The sequence below is a fragment of the Equus quagga genome, chromosome 2 (assembly GCF_021613505.1).
Source record: "Equus quagga isolate Etosha38 chromosome 2, UCLA_HA_Equagga_1.0, whole genome shotgun sequence".
In the NCBI taxonomy this organism is placed as follows: domain Eukaryota; kingdom Metazoa; phylum Chordata; class Mammalia; order Perissodactyla; family Equidae; genus Equus; species Equus quagga.
In genome coordinates this window covers 174,837,351-174,861,826 of record NC_060268.1, presented here as the reverse complement: position 1 = coordinate 174,861,826, position 24,476 = coordinate 174,837,351, and the positions used below count along the sequence as shown (strand labels likewise).

At 45.1% G+C, this 24,476-nt stretch overlaps 1 protein-coding gene across 45 annotated transcripts in view; it reads right to left on the bottom strand.

Moving 5' to 3' along the window:
• The window catches only part of LOC124235350 (deleted in malignant brain tumors 1 protein-like), a 116,741-nt gene extending 92,970 nt beyond the window's left edge, over window positions 1-23,771 (bottom strand). For 40 of the 45 annotated variants that reach the window (XM_046653116.1, XM_046653124.1, XM_046653126.1 and 37 more), the window contains exons 1-9: window positions 23,681-23,771; window positions 12,511-12,609; window positions 10,678-10,992; window positions 7,015-7,044; window positions 6,210-6,239; window positions 5,332-5,646; window positions 3,904-3,930; window positions 3,411-3,443; window positions 190-219 (exon numbers count right to left, since the gene is read on the bottom strand). In XM_046653116.1, coding sequence (XP_046509072.1) covers window positions 190-219; window positions 3,411-3,443; window positions 3,904-3,930; window positions 5,332-5,646; window positions 6,210-6,239; window positions 7,015-7,044; window positions 10,678-10,992; window positions 12,511-12,609; window positions 23,681-23,744 — 943 coding nt within the window. In that variant the 5' untranslated portion in view covers window positions 23,745-23,771. Of the gene's footprint in view, window positions 1-189; window positions 220-3,410; window positions 3,444-3,903; window positions 3,931-5,331; window positions 5,647-6,209; window positions 6,240-7,014; window positions 7,045-7,593; window positions 7,651-10,677; window positions 10,993-12,510; window positions 12,610-23,680 lie in introns of those variants that run through there. The other 5 variants (XM_046653122.1, XM_046653137.1, XM_046653147.1 and 2 more) reach the window with 4 other exon arrangements.
• Between the last annotated feature and the right edge of the window lie 705 nt (window positions 23,772-24,476).

Genomic DNA, 24,476 nt, shown 5'->3' with positions numbered 1-24,476 from the left:
TAGAAGTTAGTGAATCTATTGGAGCAACACCCTGAAAATCAGGTCCCTGCAAACTCAGTAATAAGGGGTGGGTTATAATGAGTCACTCAAAAATAACTCAAAAGCCACTCTTTCATTTATTTCTATCCTGTATCTGGATGGGTAACCAGAAATGCCCCAAGAGAAAACAGCACAAAAACGTTCTCTTACCTGATAGTATGGTTGCTGAATTTCCATCACCTATTGGTACAAATACAGTGAAATATTTCTTACTCAATTAAATTGAATAACTTTTACCTTACCTGCTTACTGATTTTCAACAAATCTTTAATATGACAGTTCAAAAATATTCATATTCATGCAAAATCCAGTGAACTCCCATCGAAATACAGTCCCTTGTACATAATGGGCTCTCACAAGTGTTTGCTGATTTGATTGTTTTCAGGAGACTCTAGAGGCAACAGCTTTAACCCATGATACTAGCTTTTCAGAATGACAACACACTGACAGCAAGCCAGTCACCACAGGAACTCCAGGCCACCTGCCTGTCCAGGGCAGTGGTCCCTAACTGGGACCAAAGTTGGATGACCACATCTGAACTGCTTTCTCAGTTCATGTCCCCCTCAGGGCCCGGATCATACATTCCTCCTGGACCCTTGGTGAATATTTCTGTTAATCTTTTATATATATTTTTTCTCTGCTATAGGTTTCAAATGACTGACTGTAAAATCCGCATATCTGCATAGCAAGACCAGAAAAGTAGAAATATAAGACCAACGACTATATGGATGAAAGGGAAATGAGTAGAAAAACAACCAACCAACAAACAAAACCCTTAGCTAATTATTAGAACTGATCATTCAATCAAACTCTGACCTTCCTGGAATTTGAAGGGGGATGGAAATCATGATGCATAACGGAATTCTCATTGCCTGATAAGTGGTATCTTCCTAAAAGATGTTATTGCCTTTGTGTGAGGACCGCTGAGCATTTTAATAACCAATACATGGTCTTCAATAGCAATTTTATAGGAAAGGCAGAATGCTAGCACGTGTCTATTTTTTTTTTTTCGTTCAGTAAGTATTTATTTAGAACCTCCTGTGTACCAGGAAATGTCCCTGGCTCTAGGATAAACAAGATTGCCAAGTTTCTGCTCTCACCAAACTTACATTCTGGGGAGTAGGGTGAGGAGGACAGAAGATGAACAGGTGCAAAAAGAAAAATACAAAGACCAACTCGGTGGAAATACTATGAAGAGATAAACAACAGGTTGATAAAATAGAACGTGACTGAGAGGGTGTCTATTTTGGATTGTGTGTTCAAGGAGATCCTCCCTGGAGGAGTGACATTTTAGCTACTTGATTACAAGGAGTCAGCTGAGGAAAAATCTGGGAGAAGAACATTCCAGACAGAGACAGGAGCCAGTGCAAAGGCCCTAAAGTGGGAATTACCGTGTCAGTTTCAAGGGATGGAAAAAAGCCAGGGAGCGCCATGCAAGATGAGGTGTTTTCTCAGTGGTCAGAAACACAGATGAGAATTAGATCATGTGGGGTCTCATAGGTCATGGTCAAAGATCTGGATATTATTCCAGACAATAGGAAGTCTTTGGAGGGTTTTGAGTAAAGGGGAATGGTTTGATTTATGACTTTCTAGTCTGTTCTAGTTTCTGAAACAAGAATGGATCGTGTGTGTGTTGGGAAAAGAAAGAAAGGAGATAAAAGACTGCTTAGAAAATTGTTGCCATATCAGGTTGAAAGATGGTGGGGCTTCGGGTGATAGCAGTGACAGAGGAGTTGGGAGATGCTAACGGGCTTAGTATATCTTTCGGAAGCAGAACGAGGGAATTTTCTGACACGTTAGCTGCAGAGTGAGGGAAAGGGAGGAGTAGGGATGGCTCTAAAGACTTCAGGTTTGAGAAACTACTGAATGGGAAGAATATGTCCATTTTTAACACCAGCTCTCCATAAAAGCCAAGCAAGATATCATAATAGCTAACAGACCAGCAGCTATACCTTTTGCTAACTTATGGCCTTGGACAAGTTGATTAACTTTTCTACGTCTGTGTTTTATCATCAGTAAAATGGGAATTATAATGGTACCTACTTCATAGGTTGTTGTGAAAGTTAAATAATCATGCCTGCAAAGTGATTAGAATTAATTAACTCCTTAGAGCAAGGATGAGAAAACTAAAGCCTGTGGTTCAAATCCAGCCCAGTACCCGTTTGTAAATAAAGCTTTATTGGAACACAGCATGCCTATCAGTTTACAAATTGTCTATGGCTGCTTTCGTGCTACAAGAGCAGAGCTGAGTAAATACAACAGCGATCCTTTCTTCCACAAAGCCTAAAATATTTACTATCTGACCCTTTACAGAAAAGATTTGCTGACCCCTGAGTCAGAGAATTAAATAACAATACCTATGCAGGTAAAGGTCTTAGAACACCGTCTGGAACATCATTAATGATGCGGGGTCGGTGAGCCGAGGAGTCGAAAGAAAGATTTCTTAGACTCTCAAGATCTGGCAGTAGTGCTCTTTTATTTAGAGAATAGTGTGGAATAGCATGGGGACAGGACCCATGGGCAGTCAGAGCTTCTGCTGCCGCCGCTTCTGCTGCCCCCACTGGCATGGGGACAGGGCCCATGGGCAGGCAGAGCTCCTGCTGCTGCCCCGAGTTGAGGGTTAGGGCTAATTTTATAAGGCATGCGTACGTGACTTATTTTTACTGGAGAAAAGAAAAGATGATGTAAAACGTCATTAAATGATTTCAGTGCAGATGGGGTCTGGTTATTGTGCGGTCATATAACTTTAGATACGAATCTGGCCATATAGATCGGCATGCAGGTGAGGATGCCCCGGGCTTCTCTCCCTGGGGCAGTCCTAATTCATACCATAAAAAAAGTCCACTGGGTCATATAGTTTGTCATGTAGGCCAGGTCACCTTGGGCTTCTCTAGCTGGGGCAGCCTTAATCCACATCAATTAACACTCAATAAAAGTTGGCTCTTCTTGTCATTCCATGTACATGACCTCGTCTAACCCAAATGGAGCACTGTCAAGTCGGTGTTTCTATCTCCTTTTTAAAAAACATAGTAAGTGGCTTGCCCAAGGACACGCTAAATAAATGGCAGAGACGGAACTTAAATCCAGACCTTCTGTTGCCAAACCCGTCGCCTTTCCCTACCCCAGACTTCACCTTGGCTAGTACACATGCCTGCCTTGAACATGTTCCCACTGAGTTTACTAACTGAATAACTTAGCAGTTTCCTAGTACACCAAAAAATTGATAGTTCATGTACAAAATACATAATATGTTCTCCCCTCCAAATATGCCTCAGCAATTCCAACAAAAAAACTTATGGTTTTAAACCAAAAGGAAAATATGCACCAAACAAGTATGAACACTGCAAATTCAGCATGAAAATACTTCCTACCTTGGGGCATTGGCAGTGACTTCTCAACACTCTCTGCAGGGAGAGGAGTAGAGAATTCAGTGGCTTTAGGATGTCAAAGTATTCATTCACTTCAGCAGCCATACCGAACATTTATGTAAGTTATGCAAATAATTTACCAAGATTTTTCCTTAACGTGATGGTAGGAATAACACTTTTATTATTCCATTGGAATTCTATTGGAAAAATGAAAATATCAAGACTAGAGAATAACTTAAAATTCTCATGATTGAAATGAAAATAATGCTCACTCTTGTGGAAGGAAGAAAGTGGCCCAACTGCATTTTCAACGTAAGGGTAGGATCATCTTAATGGCCCAGGAATGTGGAAATGGCAAGTAATGACTGTCGAAATATGGCAGTCTGAACCCTCCTACTGTTTATTTTGTTTTTTCCTTTATGATTTACCTATTACCTGCCCAGGTAGCTCATAGAATGAAAAATGTCAGGTCGAGAAAACAAAAGCGTGAACTTACCCAATGCAGGCTTTAAGTACTCAGTGTCTGTTAATATGTGGGAGGAAAAAAAGATAACTTTAGAAAAGTGCTATTGTCTAGACAAGCCTCAGTTCAAAATGAATCTTAAAATGAAAGAATATGACTCCCAGAAATAAAAATGTTGACTCTCCCTGCCTTAGTTCAGTTGACTTTAGTTAACCATCAGACGTGTAAATGTTTGTCAGTACAGGGTGTCTGCTAACACTTGTTCCATCCAGCTGTGGCTGTGCTATTTCTACCCTGCAGACTCTGTGACACCTCCTCATAGGAGGCACTGATACACACGAAACAGGTGGAACTCAGTGGCTTTACAGAATACACCGCTTTGATGGAATTCTAAACCAAAAACCCAACTAAAACAAAACAAAGTCAAATCAAAGGGAAAAAAAGAGAAACAAAAAATAAATGAAAACAAATCAACACACACACACACCAATATTTGAGCTGTTTGAAATGACTTTAAAAAATTATTAATTTCATTAATGTCACATGGATACAGTCTTTCTGGTTGAGTACAATTGGAATTTTTAGCAGGTGACCGAGTTCGCTGCTCCAGACCCACTAAATTATTTCCTTTATTTCTCGCTAGCGTACACATTTAAGTCCTTGACATTGGTTATGTGCTGAATATTAGTCATGTGTTTAGTGGAAATTCATTTGTATATCTAGACCAGTGGTTCTCAATAGGGGACAATTTACCTCCCCCTCTCCCCATAAGAGACATTTGACAATGACTGAAGACAGTGTTGGTTGTCACAGCTGGGGGCGTCATTCAGTGGGTAGAGGTCAGGGATACTGCTAAGCAGCCTATAATGCACAGGACAGTCCCCGCCCACAAAGAATTATGTGGCCCCAAATGTCAACAGTGCTGAGGTTGAGAAACCTTGGTTTAGAATGACCATGATAATTACAAATTGGTCAAAGATTTGTGATGAGCAATGCATGGCCTGGACTCACAATCAACAGGACAAAACTTAGTGCTATTCTAATTTATAAACTCCTTGTTTTTTCACCTCCATTAGACTACTAACTTTCGGGGGAAAAACTTTACCTCTTAGTTCCCCACAGAGTCCTGAAGAAACGTAGAATGCCCTCAGCAAGTGATTAGTGTCACTGTTGACTTACGTTGTCATTTCACCAGCCATTTTGAAATCTAGTCCTTCTAATAGAACCACCAATATTTTCCAACATTTTTCTCTGTATAAAATCCATTTCAACATCTTGTGGCTAGAAAATTCCCGAGCTCCACTTGAAGCTCTCCAATTACCAATGGCTCATTACTTTTGGCTCATACAAGTGGTCAGAGATGGTCTACGACAACATAGGTGCAAGCATTGCTAATGGCATCAGTGGAGATGCCATGGAGATAATGAGATGTGCATTCTTGGAGGGAGAAATGACCCTTACCTGAGCAGATGACACTGGCATCTTCTCCGGGACCGCAGTTGTGGAGAGACCAGTCGGCATGAGGACACTGTCCCAGAAAACTCTCTCTTCCTGTACAGTCCACATCATCCAGCAGAAACTTGCCTTCACCATCGCCAAATTGGGCCTCAACGGGGGCTGCGAGGGCATGCCCACAGTTCAGCTGCCGGCACACCACATGGGCTTCGTTCATGTCCCAGTCGTCATCACAAACCCTGCCCCACCGGCCATGGTAGAAAACTTCCACACGTCCAGAACATCTGCCCGACCCGTTCACTAGTTGCAGTTGTGGCCAGTCTTTCAAAAATATAAAAATATTGCATGTCAGGAGAAGGAACATATTCTGCATCAACCCACTTGTTTAACCATTCAACAAATAGTTACTGAGCACACGCTGGGTCATAGTAGACAGCGCTGCGGATGCAGTGGTTCACAGAACAGACCAGGTCCTTGCAGCCACGGTGTTTAGAGTCCAGTTTGAGGAGACTGCAGGAGGCAGTCACATTAATCCAAAGTTAAGTTTAGATTTACTACTACGTAAGTGCGAAGATGAGAAGGAGCAGATGTTCATAATGTTTTGAGAGAGCATAATAAGGGTGGGGGTTCCAGGAAACGATGATGAGCCCAAGGCTTAGAAGATGAGTAGGAAGGAGCTGAGTAGACAAAAAAGGATGGGGAGGAGGGAGAGCCTTCCTCGTTGCATTGAAAAAAAACAGAGGCTTATGAGTGAGGTGAGTGCTTAGAGATCCCCAGATGAAATCATTTCGCTTGGTGGTGTTTGTGTGGTTGGAGACCTACCCACCGTTGAGAAGCACATGACGCACCAAATCCCACCAAAAGAAGACAGAACTTTGACTCACCACCAGGAAATGGTGTTAGGATCTCAGTTTCTAAGAACAGAGAAAGAAATGAAGTGTCATTGCCATGCACAGTGCCATGCCAAGTTTACTGGGGAGTGTCGAATGTATGTGAAGGTCTCAGGACTAGACATCCAGCTAAGGGAGCGCTTTGGGGAATATATTCTGTAGTTTCTTTCTGATCAGTGGCAAGCGAGAAATTGATAGTGTATTTGGGCAACTCAGAGTCACCTACTCATTGTTCTTTTAAACTGGATTATTTGTGTGAAGGGTCAAGTGCCTATAGAAGTGTTTTCCTCTGATACTCATAAAGGGACTTCTAAGGAAGAGGGGTGTCGAAGGGCTCAGGTTAACGAGAAAGGGTGTACTTTTCTCCGTTCATCTCTGATTTGCTAAACAGTAATGCAGAGGGGCACGGTGCCCCAAGGCCACACACGAGGTCTGTCTAGATTCACCGGTGTTATTGGGGTGTCTGAAGTTAGGATCTTCTTTAGTCCAATTTTAGTTCAATTACATCTTTGAATGATAATTTATTAAATCATATTCATATCCTCACTCCATAATTTTCTAAAATACATTTGGGCAATAAGAGCAAAACAATTTGGGAAGAAATGTTTCCTGCATGGTTAAAGTGGGGAAGCTGCTTGTTTTTCTCTTTCATTTGTTGAGTCCTTTTGATTAAGTTCACTATTTGTCTCAGCCCCTCCCCCAACCCCCTCCAGCAATGGGTTATGTTGGTAAATACAATCAGAGGATTGGGGACATTTGGGGATGTTCTGGTAAAGATACGTTAAAGTGTGATTCTTACCAAAACTTCCTGAAGTTTCACGTTCATTTTCTATGAGAAAGAAAAGAAAGTTGAACATAACTTGACTCTATTAGAGATAATAAAAATTCTGGAATGCCCTGTACTTGCCGGAAGGGTCAGCTGTTGTCCCACTGCTATGACTCCAGTGAAAAAAGTTCAGCCTGGAATGAGTCTTATATGTGGTTATTCCAAAAAGGAAGCTTGGAAGGAAAGACCTATTGACTATTTTCAATATTCGTTGAAGTACAAACATCGTAGTCTAAACTCTGTGCTCAGGAATAGCCCAGCACATTTGACTTGGGTTGGTTTTTCTGTTTCTCAACCTGAGATTGGGGTTGGAGACACCTGCAGCATAAGCAGTGCATCTAAGGGACCAATGTTACCGGATGTTGAGTATTTAAAACATTGTTTTCACATAAAGATAAATATGGTTTTATTAAAATTGGAAGTAAAATTCCTTGTGTAGGATTTCAGAGAGTCTCTGTTTAAGGCAGGCAATCCTGGGCATTTGTTTGAGAAACAGCAGAACTGGTTACTCCATTAACATTTCTTCTCTCACGCAGATAGTCAAGTACTTACTCATTTCCTCAGTTGACAGTCATTGACTTTCTTTGCACATCACCAGAGGGAAGAGCGCTTGAGGAAATGGAAGGAGGGCAGTGTGAGTTTTGATGACAGGGGGAAGGTGGGTCTGGAGGCTTTGGTTTAAATAAGTTCGGCAGCTCATCTAGGGGTTCTCTGTGTCTGGGGAGCTTGCCAGGGCTTGGGGCACAGGCGTGTGTTGGGGGGGCCTGAAGCAGGTAAGAAGGGTGAGGCTGCCAGCAGAGCATCAAGGACAACTCTGAACATTTGCAAATTTTGCCTAGGTTCAGGACAATTTTTCCAGAATGTAGGCATATTTGGGGGAGGAGACAGAGCACCAGATGTGGAGTCCAGTGGCCTGAATATTTGCAGGTGACTTAGGTAGAGGAATTTGACCTTGATTTGACCTTTGTCACTGAACCTCAGTTTCCTTATTTGTAAAACAGGGATGATTACAAAAGCTCCACTTGAGCTGTGTAAGGATGGAGCGGGTTATAATGGATGGAATGTGCTCAGAAACCTGGGAAGGACTGCACGACTGCTGGGATCTTTGCTTTGAGGCCGTCTCTTAGGCAAAACCATTCAAGTGATTGATACGCCTGGACTTGGAGTACATGACGTGCTGAGAACACAGGAAGATTCAGTACGTCTGTCAAAGCATGTGTGAAGGAGATTAGATTATTTCTCTCCTCACAAAATGACAGAGTAAACTTTAATCAGTAGAGGACACAGTAGGAGGAAATTACTGGAAAAAAACTGGACTGAGGCTGACACTTGAGGAAGGGGCTATAGACAGCTTTGCTTTCATTGGTAAAGTAATTATTAATTAATTAACCCTCAATTTATTATCAATTAATAAGTACTTATTAAAATGAACAAAATCAGGGGCTGGCCCCGTGGCCGAGTGGTTAAGTTCATGCCCTGCTTCAGTGGCCCAGGTTTTCGCCAGTTTGGATCCTGGGCACAGACATGGCACCGCTCACCAGGCTATGCTGAGGAGGTGTCCCACATAGCACAACGAGAAGGACCTACAACTGGAATATACAGCCATGTACTTGGGGCTTCGGGGAGAAGAAGGAGGAAGAAGAGGAGGAGGAGGAGAAAAAAAGATTGGCAACAGATGTGAGCTCAGAGGCCAATCTTTAAAAAAATAAAAATAAAATGAACAAAATCAACTATATGCACTTGATTCTAAAGCAAGGTTTCTTAACCTCAGCACCACTGACATTTTGTGCTGGAAAATTCTTTGTGGTGGTGGGCCATCCTGTGTGCTGCAGGATGTTTTGTAGGATCCCTGGCTTCTACGCATAAGATGCTAGTAGCACCCCCAGTTGTTACAATTAAAAACGTCTTCAGGGGCCGACCCGGTTGCACAGCGGTTAAGTGCGCACGGTCCGCTTCAGCAGCCCAGGGTTCACCAGTTCGGTTCCTGGGTGCGGACACGGCACTGCTTGGCAAGCCATGCTGTGGTAGGCATCCCACATATAAAGTGGAGGAAGATGGGCACAGATGTTAGCTCAGGGCCAGCCTTCCTCAGCAAAAAGAGGAGGATTGGCAACAGTTAGCTCAGGGCTAATCTTCCTCAAAAAAAAAAAAAGTCTTCAGACATTGCCAATTTTCTCCTGGGAGACAAAATCATCCCTGGTCGAGAACAGCCTTTCAAAAGTATACTTGAAAAATGTTTTTAAATTTCCCTGAAGTAAGATACTTATAATAATTTGCTCCCTGGACTGTTCTCGGCTCCTCCCTCTCTCCTTCCCTATCTCCCAAGGTGCCCAGGCCAAGGACACACTGCCTAAGAGACCGGCAGAGTCTTCTTTCCACCTACCCAGGCTGCTTGAAGTGCCCAGATGAGGCAAAGGTGACTTCCGCCCAGGCCTGTCCACCCTGAGGACTCACATGAAGGGCTCTGGAAAGCATTGGCATGGGTTGACCACAAGCTGGGTCCTAAGGGTCCACGAAATTGGAGGGGCTGGGGCCGCCTTTACGCTGTAGGCCCAGGAGAGGCCTTGGGAATGATAGTTTGAAGGACCAGAACTCTCCTCCACCCCCTTAACTGACTCTCACGACAGAGCTGCCTGCAGTGGTAAAAGTACCAGCAGGGCAGGGTCTGGTTCCCACCATCACCAAGAGAAATGAGTCTGTTGCTTTGTGATAGAAGGTGACACATGGAATAGTCTGGAAGTCAATCTATGGGAAAAGGACATTGTTCTTGCTGGATCTCCAAGCCTTCTGCAGTAATATTCGTTGAATGAATGAGTGCTTTGCTCTTGGCCTGCTGATGATGGCTCAGATCCTTCCTCCTGGCACATCAGATTTGGGAGGAATGGGCTGGGGAGTAGGCGAGCCCTCTCCTCTGACTCTACCACAGTCAGCAGCTAAGGAACAAGGAAGGGGTTTCCTCTTGCTCCTGACTCCAGACTTTGCTCCCTCAACCAAAACCAGTTTATCAGAGACATGGCTGCTTGGTCTCCAGGAGGTAGATGTCCTCAAAAAGCAGATGTAGCAGGCACAGCATCATTGGTAGCCTGCTCCTCAGGCTATGGAACGACAGGTTAATGGATCAGATTTAACAGATGCTTCTCGTCACAGCAGAGCAGTGGGAGAGGGAGGAAAGTCATTGTCCTGGTTCTTATTATGATTATTCCCATTGTGTTACGTAAAGGCTCAATGATGCACAAAAAGCCACATTAAGAGGAAGAGGGAGCCGGAATTACACAGGAGTACTGATCAGGGAGGTCAGCTGCGCTTGCAGTCCGCAGGCCCTACGCTCAGAAGAGCTCTGCTCTTGCTTTCATGCCCTACTGTCGCTGTTCTAAAACTCTTAATAATTTTTGGAAAAGGAGACCTACATTTTCATTTTGCACTGGGACCTGCAATTATGTAGCTCATCCTGTGACTGGACTTAGTCTTTTCACATCAAACCTAAAATTCTTCCCAATATAATTACTGTTGTCTTCTCAAACAGACACAAGAAGATTGGGGTTAGATTCAGGGTGCCCAGCTACATCGGGGAGAAACTGAGGAAACGATTGGGAAAAATGAAAACTCAACTCTCGGAGAAGAGAGAAAGAAATTTACCCGAGCAGATGACACCAGCGTCTTCGCTGTGTCCACAGTTGTGGGCAAACCAGCCAGCGTGCGAGCACTGCCCCAGAGAGGCCTCAGTCCCAGAACACTGCACATTGTCCAGAAGAATGGGGCCGGAGCCCTGGCCAAAGCGGGCCTCTCCAGGGGCGGAGACGGCCGTCCCACAGCCAAGCTGCTGGCACACCACCTGTGCTTCATTCTCGTCCCACAGGTCATCGCACACCGTGCACCACACGCCTTCAAAATATACCTCGACGCGGCCAGAACACCTTCCAGAACCTTCCACCAACTGCACAGCAAGCCAGTCTTTGGGAGAAAGGGAACCCCCCAGCCCCCACCAAAGTGTTGGTGAGTGGAGTCATCATCTTCCCCACCATCGTCATCGTCAAGACAATAGCTCCTGTTCATTAAGCACCATCTGTGTTCCAGGAACTGGGCTAAGCCCTTTACAATAGACATCTTTCTAAGGCTCCTGACTACCTTATAGGATATTTCTGTCTCCATTTTACCAGGGAGAAAACAGGGTATAGACAATTGCAGCAGCTTCCAGGAGGTCCCATAGTCAGCGAGGGACAGAACAGGAACCCTAGTTCATTCCGACCACTCCTTGCAGGTCCTCCGTCAGATCTCCGTAGGGCCCCCTGTTTGGGTAGGGTCATCTACCACCTCTTTAGGTAAGCCCCGTGGCAGGACATCAGGCTTTGCTTTGTCCGTTTCAAAAGCACTTCATTCTGGATCCTCCCACCAGCTCTGGCAAGAATATCTACATCTAAGAAGATCGAAACTCCTGGGCTCTGGGCTCCTTGATATTTTCGCTTCAGAGCTGTCTCCTGGATTCTTGGATACTTTGTACTGTGTCATTGTCAGCCTTGAGTCGAGAGTGTTGGAGAAATGCAAGAGCACAATGAATGCACATACGGTGCGTTATCCCTGACAAGCAGCTGCCCTCCCCTCTTGACTGGCACCTGCATTTCACCTCTTTCCTGGGCATCATGTCACCAGCTCTCCCCAACAATCTCGGCGGCAGGTAAGGCTTACTCGGATAGGGGCTTCAGAGCGCAGTTGCCACTCTGGACTCTGGGCTTGCTTCTCAGCTCGGCCACTCACCAGCTATGCAGTTTGTGTAGGCCACTTAACCTCCTATTTTCCTCATCTCTAAAGTGGGGACAATGACAACAGTACTTGCCTCCAACGAGATAGATGAACCAAATGCATAGAAAGTGCCTGGCACAGAGGAAGCACTTAGGAGTTGGCAATTTTTGTTGTCTCCATTTTACTAAAGAGTAGTAAGAGAGATGAGGAGACAGATAGAAATTTCCACAGCTAGCTGCTGATGGAGAGCCCTCGGCAAGTTGTTCTGCCTTCTCTCTACCTCCCAGTGGCCGCAGAGCAACGCTTCTCAAAGTGTGGCCCTCACACGGCCCACCTCATTTGACCTCTGGGGAGTCGCACTGAATATGCAGTTTCCTGGAGTGCACCCCATGTCTGGGAGTGGGGCCCTGGATTTTGTATGTTCAATAAGCTCTGGGGGTGATTATCACATACCCCAACATTTAAGAGCACCTGAAATAGAGACCCTTAAGTCAGTCTTTAATGTGTAAGAACCATGAAATTAGATAAAGATTCGAGGGCATTCCTGTCTGGTTAAGCAGAAATTAAAACAGAGTGTCTTTATTTATGAGGATGAGCAACTTGCCCTGCTGGGTGGGGACCCTCCATCCCCAGGGGCCTTCACAGCTTCTCCACATTCGCTGCCCTGCAGGTGCCACCCGCCCTCAGCCCCCACCTTCTCCGGGCAGAGGGGATGGTCTGGCTCTGACTCACCATCTCGCTGCTCCCCAGGTGTGCCTTGCATGGTGCTTCTCTTAGGCTGTCCCTTCCATGGCCTTTCTCTGGGTCCTCTGACGTCCCTCCTGGAGCAGACTGAGGCACATCAGCCAGGTTAGAACCCGAGTGTGCAGAGCACGGTCCAGCATCAGAAAGCAGCTTCCAGAGCCCCCTCTGAACCCACTGACTCATAGGCTCAGCAGAGTGGGGCCTGGGAATCTGAATTTTTAACAGCCCAAGTGATTCTGCTGTGTGGTCAAGTTTGGGAACCCATATTCTGGAATCACTTTTCCTTAAGCTCTTGCCTTGGAGTGTACTGGGTCTTATAACTTCCTTTTAATCAGATAAGGGTTTGTACCGGTCATCCCAATGTTTTGTCAGCTAGTATATTGTTTAAGCATCTTCAGCTCTCTGTAGTTAATCTTGAAGTGTTTTCTTTAATTAAGTTATAGCTTACACATAAATTCAACCATGCTTTTTGGTTTTAATGTGATGTTTTCCAATATCTCCTGAGTTCACTTTTTATAGCAATTTTCCCTTTTTTTGCTTTTTATTTATTTTTCTATTAGATTTTTCCATTGGGGTTACTCAATTAATATTAGTTAATTAATTTGACACATTGGCTTTGTCTCTTGAAGGTAGCTTTGGTAAGGGATGAGGAGTCCGGCTGCTGTTCATTATAAACACAGCATTCCTTTTCCCTGGTTCCCCACTCTTTCTGGTTATGTACAATAACTTTGATCTAACCATTGACTCTGAGCAAACCAATCAGTAATATCCTCCAAAGCAGCCCCTTTGATAGATTTTGCACCTTGAGCCTATCCGCCCTTCCCCTCCCACCAGTTTCTTTCTGGTGTTATGGATTGGCGCCACGCTCAGTAGGCAAGCCACCCGAGGACGTAGGCCTGTGAGGCTGTTGGGTCTGAGTAGATTTTCAATAGTCCATTTAAACCTGACGTGTCTGTTGGGAACAACCTGCTGTGCCTTGTCATTGGATGGGTCCCAGGAAGCCAGCAGACATACAGAGCCTGGTACTTGTGGCTGGGAAAAAAAAATCTATGTTCACTACACAGGTTGAGCACTGGAACAGAAAGATATAGTCCAGTGACTAGACACGTCGTCTGGGCTGCAAGACTGAGCAGGGGTCTCCCTCTGGGAGGGGGGACTTCTGGAAGCCAACTAGGTTGGTGGTGTTAATAATAATAAACTCTTATTCAGCCCCTACTATGTTCCTGTCGTGAATCTAAGCACTTTCCATATCCTACTGCCTTGAACTGACTTGAAAACAACTCTATTACTGTTTCCATTCCCATTTAACAGATAAAGAGGTCAAGGCACAAAGAAGCTAAGTAATTTCCCAGCCCCACAGTTAATATGAGGCCGTGCTGCGATTTGGGTGCAGAGTCTGGACGTTTAGCTGATAAATTATGCAGCCTCCCACGTGCTGGGCACTCCCACTTCTTTTCTTTAATTCTTCTTTTCCTCTCGTATCTCCCATATCCCACCAACTTGTCAGGCCAGTTCTTCCATTCACAATGTCATTTTCACCCTTTCCTTTGTATGAACAATAATCCTTATGTCTACACAGAGCTTACACTTTTCAAAGCACATTCACACCCATCATCTCATTAGATTATCAGAGAAGCCCTGTGTTGTGTGATGGGCAGGCCCAGCAAGGTGCCCTGGCTTACAGACAGTCCTTCCAAACCAGAGCAGAGTCTCTGCTGCTGCTGTCTGAGCCCACCCCGGCGCCCCTGAATTAGAGCTGTTATTTTTTTAACTTTGTGTGTGGATTTCCATGGTCACTTTTTTACCGGTTTCCCTAAGTCAATCTCTCCTCACCGTAGCCCGTGTCACCTGTCTACCCATCTGAAAAGGCCTCTTTGGTGTCATTCTCTTGCCTACAACAGCTCTTCATCATCTACAGGATAAAGGCCAAAGTTCTTAGCTTGAATTTCAAAACCCTCCATAATCAGGTTCACAGCTTCCTTTCCAGCTCCTCTTGATAGCTTGTTCTCCCTCCCTCAGAAGGAAGCCTCAATACTTCCCAGTGACTCCATGGGCTTTTCTTGAGTTGTTAAAATTCCCTGGAATGTCATAACCCCTCATATGAACATGGTATCCTAGCCATTTGGGCAAGACCAATTCCAGGTCAGAAACCTTTATAAAGTGTTTCCTAAGTCCCTCAGCTGGAAGCCTGACCTCCCAAAGTCTTTATGTTCGGTTCATTCAGGTTTAACAGACATCACTGAGCACCCACTATGTGCTGAGCACTAGGGACTGATGGCAAAGGATAGTGTCTCAATAACTCATTGGATATCCATTGACTTAGAGCGACCCGAGTTCATACCAAATCATACTGGAGGGACCACCCTCCCTGCACTGTGTCTGGAACCTACTGGGCATTCACTAAATGCCTAGCAGATGAGCTAAAGGTGTGGGAGTTAATGGTGTTGAAGAACGTGTTGGGTAAATTTAGAGGAAGTGGATGGATAGGAATGAACCCTTTTTATATAGGAATCAGTACGAGAGCCGTCTGAACTAGAAGAGTGGCTCTGTGTTGGAGGAAGAGTGGACACAAAGATGGATGATAGGAAAGACTGATTTTTTTTAGGGCTTTGAATGCTAGGAGGAGAAGTCTGGACATTTCAGGTGACAGTGGAGGTGCCAGTTTGGGTTCTTACTCAGAAAACAGACAAGACAGCACAGTGCAAGGGTAGCTAGAGATGAGTAAGAGACAAAAGTAGAGAGCAAATCAGGGTGCAGGTGACTCTAGTGAATGAGCCAGAAGGTGTCGTGGGCTTGGGCTGTCATGGCAGCTCCATGTATATTGAAGGAGGGAAAATGAAATGTAAGACAATGTTTATCAAGGTCAGTCCCCCACTGTCTTTATCAAGTTGCCTGAGAAATTGCTTAAAATATGGATTCCTAGGCCTTACCCCAGACCTACTGACCTATGGGATTATGGCCCATGTTTATAAAAAGCTTTCCAGGTGAATGTTATACACTCAAAAATCTGTGATTTGATCACTCATGGAATACAGGAAATGGAAAAGAGCCAAAGTAGAAGTTGACTGTAAAATTTGGAGGTAATTATGAATTTGAGAAAATGACAACGGGCCCTCCTCTAATCAGGACCAAGTGAAAAAAAGTAGTTTTAAATTAAGAATATATGTTATATGTTCCACCCTCATACTTAAAAAAACACAAAAGTTAACAGTGATTGGGCACTTACATTCATTCATTCAGCTGGCAGCTGAGCACCTACTATATGCCAAGGACTGTTGGTGTTCATCACTGGACAAAACCAAGAAGGACCACTGCCCTTGTAGCACTCACATTCTGGAGGAGAAGGGTAGTCCATGAACAAAACGGAAAATAGATAAGAAAATTAGACAGCATATGAGTGGATAACAAGGACTGGGATGCTCAAAGGGTGGTCAGAGTAGGCCTTATTGAGAGAGTAATATGTGAACAAAATTTGAAGTAGCCTTAGAAGTTAGATCTGCTCATATCCAGGAAAGACTGTGCCAGGCAGAGGGAACAGCCAGGGCAAAGACCCCCAGGCATGCCCAGCATGTTCCAGGAGCAATAGAAGGCCTGAGTAGCTTGAGTAGAGAAACAAGAGAAAGAATGGTAAGAGGTGAGGATGGTAACCAGGGAACAGATCTTAGACACTTCACTGGCCTTTAACATTTACACTGAGTGACATGAGGAGGCTTTTCTGCGCTTTGAGCAGGGGAGTGACATGACCTGACCCGGGTTTTAAGAGGATCACCTTCCTACTGTGTTGGGAATCAACAGAGGAGGCCAGGGTGGAATCCAGGAGACCAGTGGTGGCTACCACAGGAACCTAGGCTAGAGATGGTGGGGGCCCCATCTAAGGTGGGACAGTATGAGGTGTAAGAAGTGGCTGGATTCTGGTAGAGCAGACAGGATTTCCTGGTAGATTGGACGTGAGATGTGAGAGAAAGCACAGAATCAAGGACTAATCAAGAGTTTTTCCCTGAGCAGGTGGATGGATGGATGAAGCTGTCATCACCACCTGGGATGTGCTGGCTGCTGGGCTGAGTGCTGTCCATGATTATCTTATTGATTCCTTGCAGGAACTCTACCAAGTTGAGTGCTCTCACTATCCTCCTTTTACCCATGGGAAATTGAGACCTTAAGAGGTTAAGTGACTTGCGGGCAACATAGCTTCTTAATGTAGGTTATATCGTGTCTCAGTCTGAAGAAGGAAGAGGGTTGACCTTTTCTTTTCTGTTCTTTTCTTTTTCCCAACCCTGGTAACTATCCTAGATTAAATTTCATTTACATTTTAATTACAATCACTCTTCTGGATCCTGTTCTACCTGGTTTGAACATCTGCAATTATCCAAACGTATCTGCGAAATTTGAATCCACAACTACTCAACTCCAGAGAGAGGTAAGTTAAATTGGAATGTCATTGGGCAAGGGCACAAGTCACTGTGCTTGTGAAGGGATGAGAGACTAGCGATTCAGCTATTAATGATGCTTTTGAGATTTAATCAGGCTGAGAATCAAAACTTTCTAAACTTGATCCAAACGGAAATTGGATGAGGACTTACCCCCAGAGTACAAGCAGAAGTCGAACGAGCTGTGGGGGTGCAGCCATTGGATCCTATTTGGAAATTCCTTCCACTAAGTCCAAATGAGCCCACCACACTCACACATGTGCGCATTACCTCCACTGAATAGGTAAACACTCACACAATTCAACAAATGCAACCAACACTGGCCTGTGGGCTGCTCTTGGATCGGCTCCAGTGAGGGGCTGCTCCTTCTGCTGCTGTCCCAGTCCATCATTCATTCCTCTCTTGAGCTCTGGCTTGAGTCTAGGGATGCTACTGAATCCGAGAAGTATTTACTATTGCCAGCATGTGTAGGTGTCGGATCCACAGATGAATAAGATACTATTCCTGCTTGTTGGATATTTCCAGCCCAGTGAGAGGGTCAGAACTGGAATTAATAGTGCTGCTTACTGTGATCCATGGTGTCAGGGTCTGTAGAGGGAACAGGAGACCCAGAGGAGAAAGACTGCCTAGTACAGTGCCTCTCGTGCTGAGTGTAAAATGTAGACGGAGAGAGCAGCTGGGTAACAGGAGGAACAGCATTGCTGCCAGAAGGGAGCCCTTGTGCGGAAGCATCGCAGTGTGAAACCACAAAGTATGCTCAGGAAATTGCCCGCAGGGAGGTGAGGCCAGATTGCAGGTGGGAGGCTGGAGGCTACACAGCACAGTGGAGCTGGAGAGGTCAGCAGGGCCGGACCACAGAGGGCCTTGTACATCACACACGGAGTCCGGCTTCTCAGGGAACAAGGGGAGTGATGCAGGGGCTTAGGCTGCGGGTTAGAAGGACAATGCTCATGGCAGTTTGCAGGATGGACTGTATGGAGATGGGGCTGGAGACAAGGAAGCCAGTCATGAGGCTGTTGGAACTGTCTGGACAGAACATCTCACGAAGATACATGAAGGCAGTGGCGTGGGAGTAGAGAAGGGACCTCAAAGCAGCGTTTGGGAATTGGACTCTATGCAATCCTTGCTGAGCTATCAAGTGTGAAGAAGGCTACGAGGGAGTCAAAGGGAACTTCTGCACGTGTCTCCCTGTGGGACAGTCACGCCCTGAGGGTGGGAAGTCTTTTCCATCTTGGCTGTGGAATGCTGAAGTGAGCACCAGGCTACCGTGGAGTTGCCACAAAAACTGTTAGCTGAGCACCTGCTTTGCTGGCTTCCCTCAACCACACCATGTGCACCTTTGGATGACAAAATCCATTCCAGGCTTGCCTTTCCTCTGCAGTGGTTTCGGACCCAAATGGACAAACTGCTCAAGATACCGTAGTGCAAATTATTCTAAGCAAAGCACAAGGGTGCTGTTCCCTAATGGCAAGAACTCTCTGCTACACTCACTCCAGATGGGAAATCCAAACCAAGGTCCCAGTGGGGCCACCACCATAGACTTCAGTCATTGCCTGATACAATCAGCATGGCGTATGGCTGACAGATCATAGAGGCACCACCCCAGCACATTTCCAAGACAGTGATGATGACAATGAGGTAGTGTTTTCCTGTCCAGTAAAATGGGCCCCATTTGCCCTTTGCCACACCTAGGAATCCCAGAAAAGGGGTTCCTGTGGGTGGGAGGGTGGAAGGAAGGGGGAGAGAACTACCTTGTCCCCAATAATATTTCAAAGTTGTGTTATGTCGACCCGTTTTCTAAGGCTGTGGAATGGGCGAGCGCTCCACTGGGAACTTCCCATTGGAACTTCCTCCAAAAGAAAGTGTAACAAGTGGAATATTGAGATAAAGCTGGAAAAGTAGATTGGAACAGTTGTGAAGGGCTCTGAATCCCAGACCAAGGGCCTTAGACTTAATTTTAAGGGCAACAGAAGCCATTGGAGCTTTTTGAAGAAAGGAGTGAGAGAATCAGGTTTTTGTCAGAGGAATGCGAGGAAGATCAAACCCAAAGTGATGTACAGGATGGATCCAGAGGTGGGAGAGACTAGAAGTGGGAGATTTCTTATGAGTCAAAGAGTCTCCCACAAAGAGAGAACAGAGCATATGAGGTGGAGGAAGGGGTAGGATGGGGAGGTGTCACAGCAAAGAATCCAAAGTCCAGTGACGGACCCGGAGAGGCAGGTGAAAATGATGTGAGCTGGGGCCGGGTGCACTGGGGTGCCTGCAGACATGATTTGGAAGGTGATTTGCAAAGGTCATATGGTCAGAAACCATTCCTGAAGTCAGAAGGCAGATTAGTTCACGGAGGGGAAGGTGCAGAGAGAGTGCCAAAGACTTCAGGGAGATGAAGGAGCAAAACTGGCCAGCCAAGGCATGGCCGAGGAGCAAGGAGAAGACAAAGGAGGTAGCGGCACAAAGCCCGGGAGGAATGAGGCCTGATGTGAAGGGGCGACCAGACAAAGGCCCCTGGACCAGCAAGGAAAGGCTGGTAGACATCCCGCATTAGAGAGCAGCGTCAGCAAAGAGTTGGCGTGAAGCCAGAGTGAACAGGGTTAAGAAGTGGGGAGTGAGATGAAGAGGTCATGACCAACTAGGCAGGAAGTTTGTCTGTGAAGAAAGGTGTTTCCCTGAGTGCCTGGGGTGGGGAAGATTTAAGCCCAAACCCTGTCCTTTGATAAGGAAAGTGGATGTTTTCTCCATCTGAGTAAGGTACAATGCAACGCCCCTGCCAGAAGCTGCCCCAGCCCCTCCTCTGCAGGAATGCCAGGGTGGCCTCTGGCTGGAAGGTGGTGCCTTGTCCAAGGCAGGCAGGTGGTCTGAAATGTTTTGGTGTGCTTGGTTTGGAGTGTTTGGGGCAATATTCATAAGATAAAGATCCAGGATGAGGGGAAGATTTTAGACTAGTGCAATGAGATAATGGATAGCGTGGTGAGGGGGGGATGGCATTGGGGACAGGGGACGAGGACGGACAGGGCTTTCTTCGGGATGAGAACAGGAGGAAAGGGTGGGTGAAACAAGTTGGTCCTGAGTGTGTATGTTGTGTGTGTGGGAGGGTGTGAGTATGTGCATGAGTGTGTGTGAGTGTGTGTGGGGGGAGGTAGCGGTTGGCCCTCAGCTGTCAGCCTTGAAACAGAATCAGGCGGTGTGAGAACTGCTGGAAGTCTGACGAGAGGCGAATGAGACAGCAGGGCCGCTGTGTGCACCCAGCTGAGGACTGGCTGCATGGATTTCCCTCCTGACCATGGTGCCAGGGATGGAGCGCCCGGTCTGAGGGACAGCAGAGGCAGGGCTGAGAGCACTGGGTGGGGTCTGTGCGAATGAGGGAAGGAGTGGGGGGTGGGTGGTCAGAGCGTGGGACCTGGAGGCCGAGCAGGCGCAGAGCCACGGCTGAACAGACTGTAACTTGATCATAATGTGGTTTTTAGAGACTATTTTAACTATTTAACTTGGATAGCGTTGATCAGATAAATTCTACACCAGGGAATAATCTCATTTTCAGAAATAGCCCTTCTTTCTCAGGTGGTCAACAAGTTGCTCTTTGTCCTCACATTTTCCGTGTGAATCGTCCTAACGCCAGCCCAGCTCCAGTGGTCTGCAACTTCCTCGGATCTCCTGGATGCCAACGAGACCTGCGCCGAACTGTGGTTGTATTTTTGGGTGGTTGTTCTAAGACGGTCTCGCTGGCCCCATTGTCTGTAAGACCCTTGTGCAATCAGCATGAGGAGCCTGCACAAGGCTACAAGGCCGTATCATATCACTAACCCTTGAGTTCCTAGAAGCTCAAGAGCACTCCCCTACGCACTGTGGGGTGACATGCACATCTTGGGGGGGGGAGGAGGGGAGAGTATGAACGTGGACAAAAGGACTGGAGAAGGGGCAAAGATAAAGGAGGAGCCAGAGAGTCCATGAGAAAACGGCCCCAGGGGCCGGCGCCGCGGCCCAGTGGTTAAGTTTGTGCACTCTGCTTCAGTTGCCCAGGGTTTCGCCAGTTTGGATCCTGGGCGCGGACGTGGCACCGCTCATCAGGCCATGCTGAGGTGGTGTCCCACATAGCACAACCAGAGGCACTCACAACCAGAATATGCAACTGTGTACTGGGGGGGCTTTGGGGAGAAGGAGAAGGAACAAAGAAGACTGGCAACAGATGTTAGCTCAGGTGACAATCTTTAAAAAAACGAAAGAAAATGGCCCTAGGGATAACTGGTACCTGCAGATCGTGTCTCTAAGATCTACAACCCTCTCAAATATCCTTACATTTGAAGCAACCCCGTAATCTTGTTCTTTATTTTGAGAGAATACAGTAAGCAGACATCAGCCGACAGTGGGAGATTCTTGTTCATTGTTTTTTCATTCATTTATTCAGACTGTTTATGAAGTGCCCTCTGTCGTGCCAAGAACTAGGCTGAGAATTGGGTCCATAAGTGTAACAACGTGTGCCCTCCGTGTGGCAAATAGCGCTGGAATTTGGCAGTATTTTGCAAGTTTCAAGGAAAGCAGGATAAGACAGTGGAAGAAGAGAGCTGAATATTGTTGTGACTGGATTATCAAAATACCCAACTCAATGTAATAAATAGCCTCATTTTGACTGATTTTTGCACTGGGACTTGGTTTCTCAGTGCTATGGGAGGAAGAAGTAGGACCAGAATTGAAGCTGATCTTTGTTCCCAGGAACCTACTCTTTGCTGTTCCCAACACACTATCAAGTAGTTATCAGGGTATAGTCTTAAGAGACTCATTGAATTTTAGTGCAGCTTTTTAACCCCAGTTCTCAGAAATCATTAAATTCTCCTATCCCAGACTGAGGGTTCTTTCTCATTTTCTCCCTTTAACTCTGTCCTAAATCCTCTGGACACCTAATTCCAAACAGATTACATCATAGACCAATTCCACTTCCTGAGAGTCGCAACGCCCTCTCAGGAGGGGGGGGGGGGGGGGGGGGGGGAGGGCAGAGCTCATTGAGATTCAGTCCAGATTGCTCCAGGGGTCACTTTCAACCTTGCCTATAACTACTTTCCCAAAGCTGAAATTTTGCCACTTTTAGCACCATAAAAGTCAGCATCATCTTTGCCACATTTAGAACAAAAACAATGAATTCGAATTTTGAATTCTCTCAGAAATTTCCAAAAAATGTTACACTTCAGAGAGCCCCATCAATTTCCCACGTGCATTTCTTATAGTTCATAAATCTCCAGAGTACCTGCCTGCATAGTATTGATATGCTGGGAGAAAAGAGCTCCTTTCCTGCTATATATTTTAAAAATATTAAATCTATTACTTGAAACCTATTGCTGAAATATTGAAAGGAGAAAATATCTTGGTTTCTTAGAGAATGGAAACAGCATGGTAAAATGTTATAATCTGAATCTGATAATCCATATCCAATCATCTCTTCTCAGTTTAAAATACATAGTTTAGAATTTATAGCATCTATAACAGTTAACATTGAGTGAACATCTTCTATGCGTGAGGCATCCTTTCAAGTAATTTATAAACATTATTTCATGAAATCTTCCCCCAAATCCGATAAATTGTCTTGTTTTTATGTGAGAGGAAACAGCAGCACGGAGAGATTAGAAAACCTGCTCCCGACCCCATGGCCAGAAAGTGTGGCGTTAAGGCTTGAATTATGCAGACCTTTCCGGCCCTAAAGCCGTATTCCCAAACTCTTACCCCATCAGACATGTAAATGAGAAACCTGGCCCAGAATCCCAGAGGATTCAAGAAATCACTTAAATCCTTCTTGACATCCTAGTTCATTTTAATAAATGTTTGAGTAGCTGACACAAAATCTGTACAATTTCTCATAGAATAAAAGAAGAGTTAGAGTATAAACTTTATAATCAAATAGTTGTGGTTGGTGAGTAGTTATGTTTTTCTTTATAGTTAATAAAAATTTTATTCAAGCTATTTGTTGGTCAAGAGTATTTCCAAATTTTCACTTGTTAGTATAAGGGGGAAAGCTGAGTAACAAAGGACTTTAATATTTTCCACCAAAGCCACAAAATAGTGATAAAAGTCATTGTAATTATGTAGATATTTTAAATTAGGTCCAAATTAAACTTAAAATTCCTTTAGAAGGCTAGATGTGGAGTACAGAAGAAGAATATCAAATTGATAAATTTTTTTATAGAAAGGTATAGATTTTCAGATTAGAAGACTTCATGAATCAAGTCCAGATAATTTTATGTTGTGTCAAGTATTTCAGGCTGGGATATTCTTTCACTGTGCATTTTTCAACTCCATTCAGCAACAGCAAAGAAATCATGACAGTAATTCAATACATCTAGTGCTGAATATCAATATAGAAGCCCAAGAACATTTTCAAAACACTCATTTAATTATCCGACAGCCAAGTATTCCTTCTTTATCCATTTCTCTCCAGAATCCTAAAAACAGAGTCATGTGTTTAAAGAGCAATGGATTGGCTAGTGCCTTGTTCACAGAAAATAAATTCTAAAGAAAATATTTGACCCAACTTCCCTAAATCAGTCATGATTATGCATTCAGTGATCATCACAGCGACATCTCATCAGTGCTTGGATTGCATTAAACACGGTAAAAGCTCTATTTGTCTGGATTTAACTGTAAGCTTTCCAACAGCGTGCTGGTGGGCTATGTACAGATATCCATACTTTTCCTTTCAAGCTTGGAACAATGTGAGCAATATGGCCCTGGGGCCTCAGCTGCAGTACCTGCTTCCTGTAGCATCACAGCATGGAGGAGCAGCAGCCAGAGGAGAAGGGCTAGGCAGCCCATGTTGGGAAGGCGTCCAGCTACTGGAAATCATGGGGCTTCAGCTTTATATGCTCTCCAGCTGCCCTCTGGGGGCGGGCCTGTGCAACTTGATGCTTTTTTCAGGCTTGGATTGGCAGACATTCAGAGCAGGGGACAACTCATTTGCTTTGGCATTTTGTGTATATTTACTACGGGGAAAGGGTAATTCTACCTATTAGAGACATTCCATGGAATACTTGGAAGGTGAAATCAGAGAGAAGAAGAGACAAGTTGTGTGCTGGTGCCTGGCTAGGCAGGTGGGACCCTCCAGCCCATTAGGGGGAGAGAGAGGCCACCGGGAGCCCTAGACTTCACGGAAGGTATAATTTCCTTTAGTGTGTGGCAGTTCTGGGTGGAAGAAGCTGCTGAAATCAACTTATCTTTCAATGCCCACACCTGCCTCTCCTCCTTTCTTGAGGTTTTCCCTTATCTCCCAACTACATTCTCTAATTCCCCCAGCACCCCCTTGGTACCTCTCTTGTAACACTCCATACATTCTGCCTTAGTTGTGTTTTTTAGTGTTTTAATCTTATTTCCCCCATTAGCTTGTAAATCATCGAGGGAAGGACTCTTCTATATTATCTATAGTCCTACTTATAATGCTTACTTCTAATACGCTTGGCATGATGTCTTGCACTCAAATATTTGTTGAACTGAACTTTGAAGCACTCATTGATAGCTGATGTCCTTCAAATTATTGCTTTCTCGAAGGAT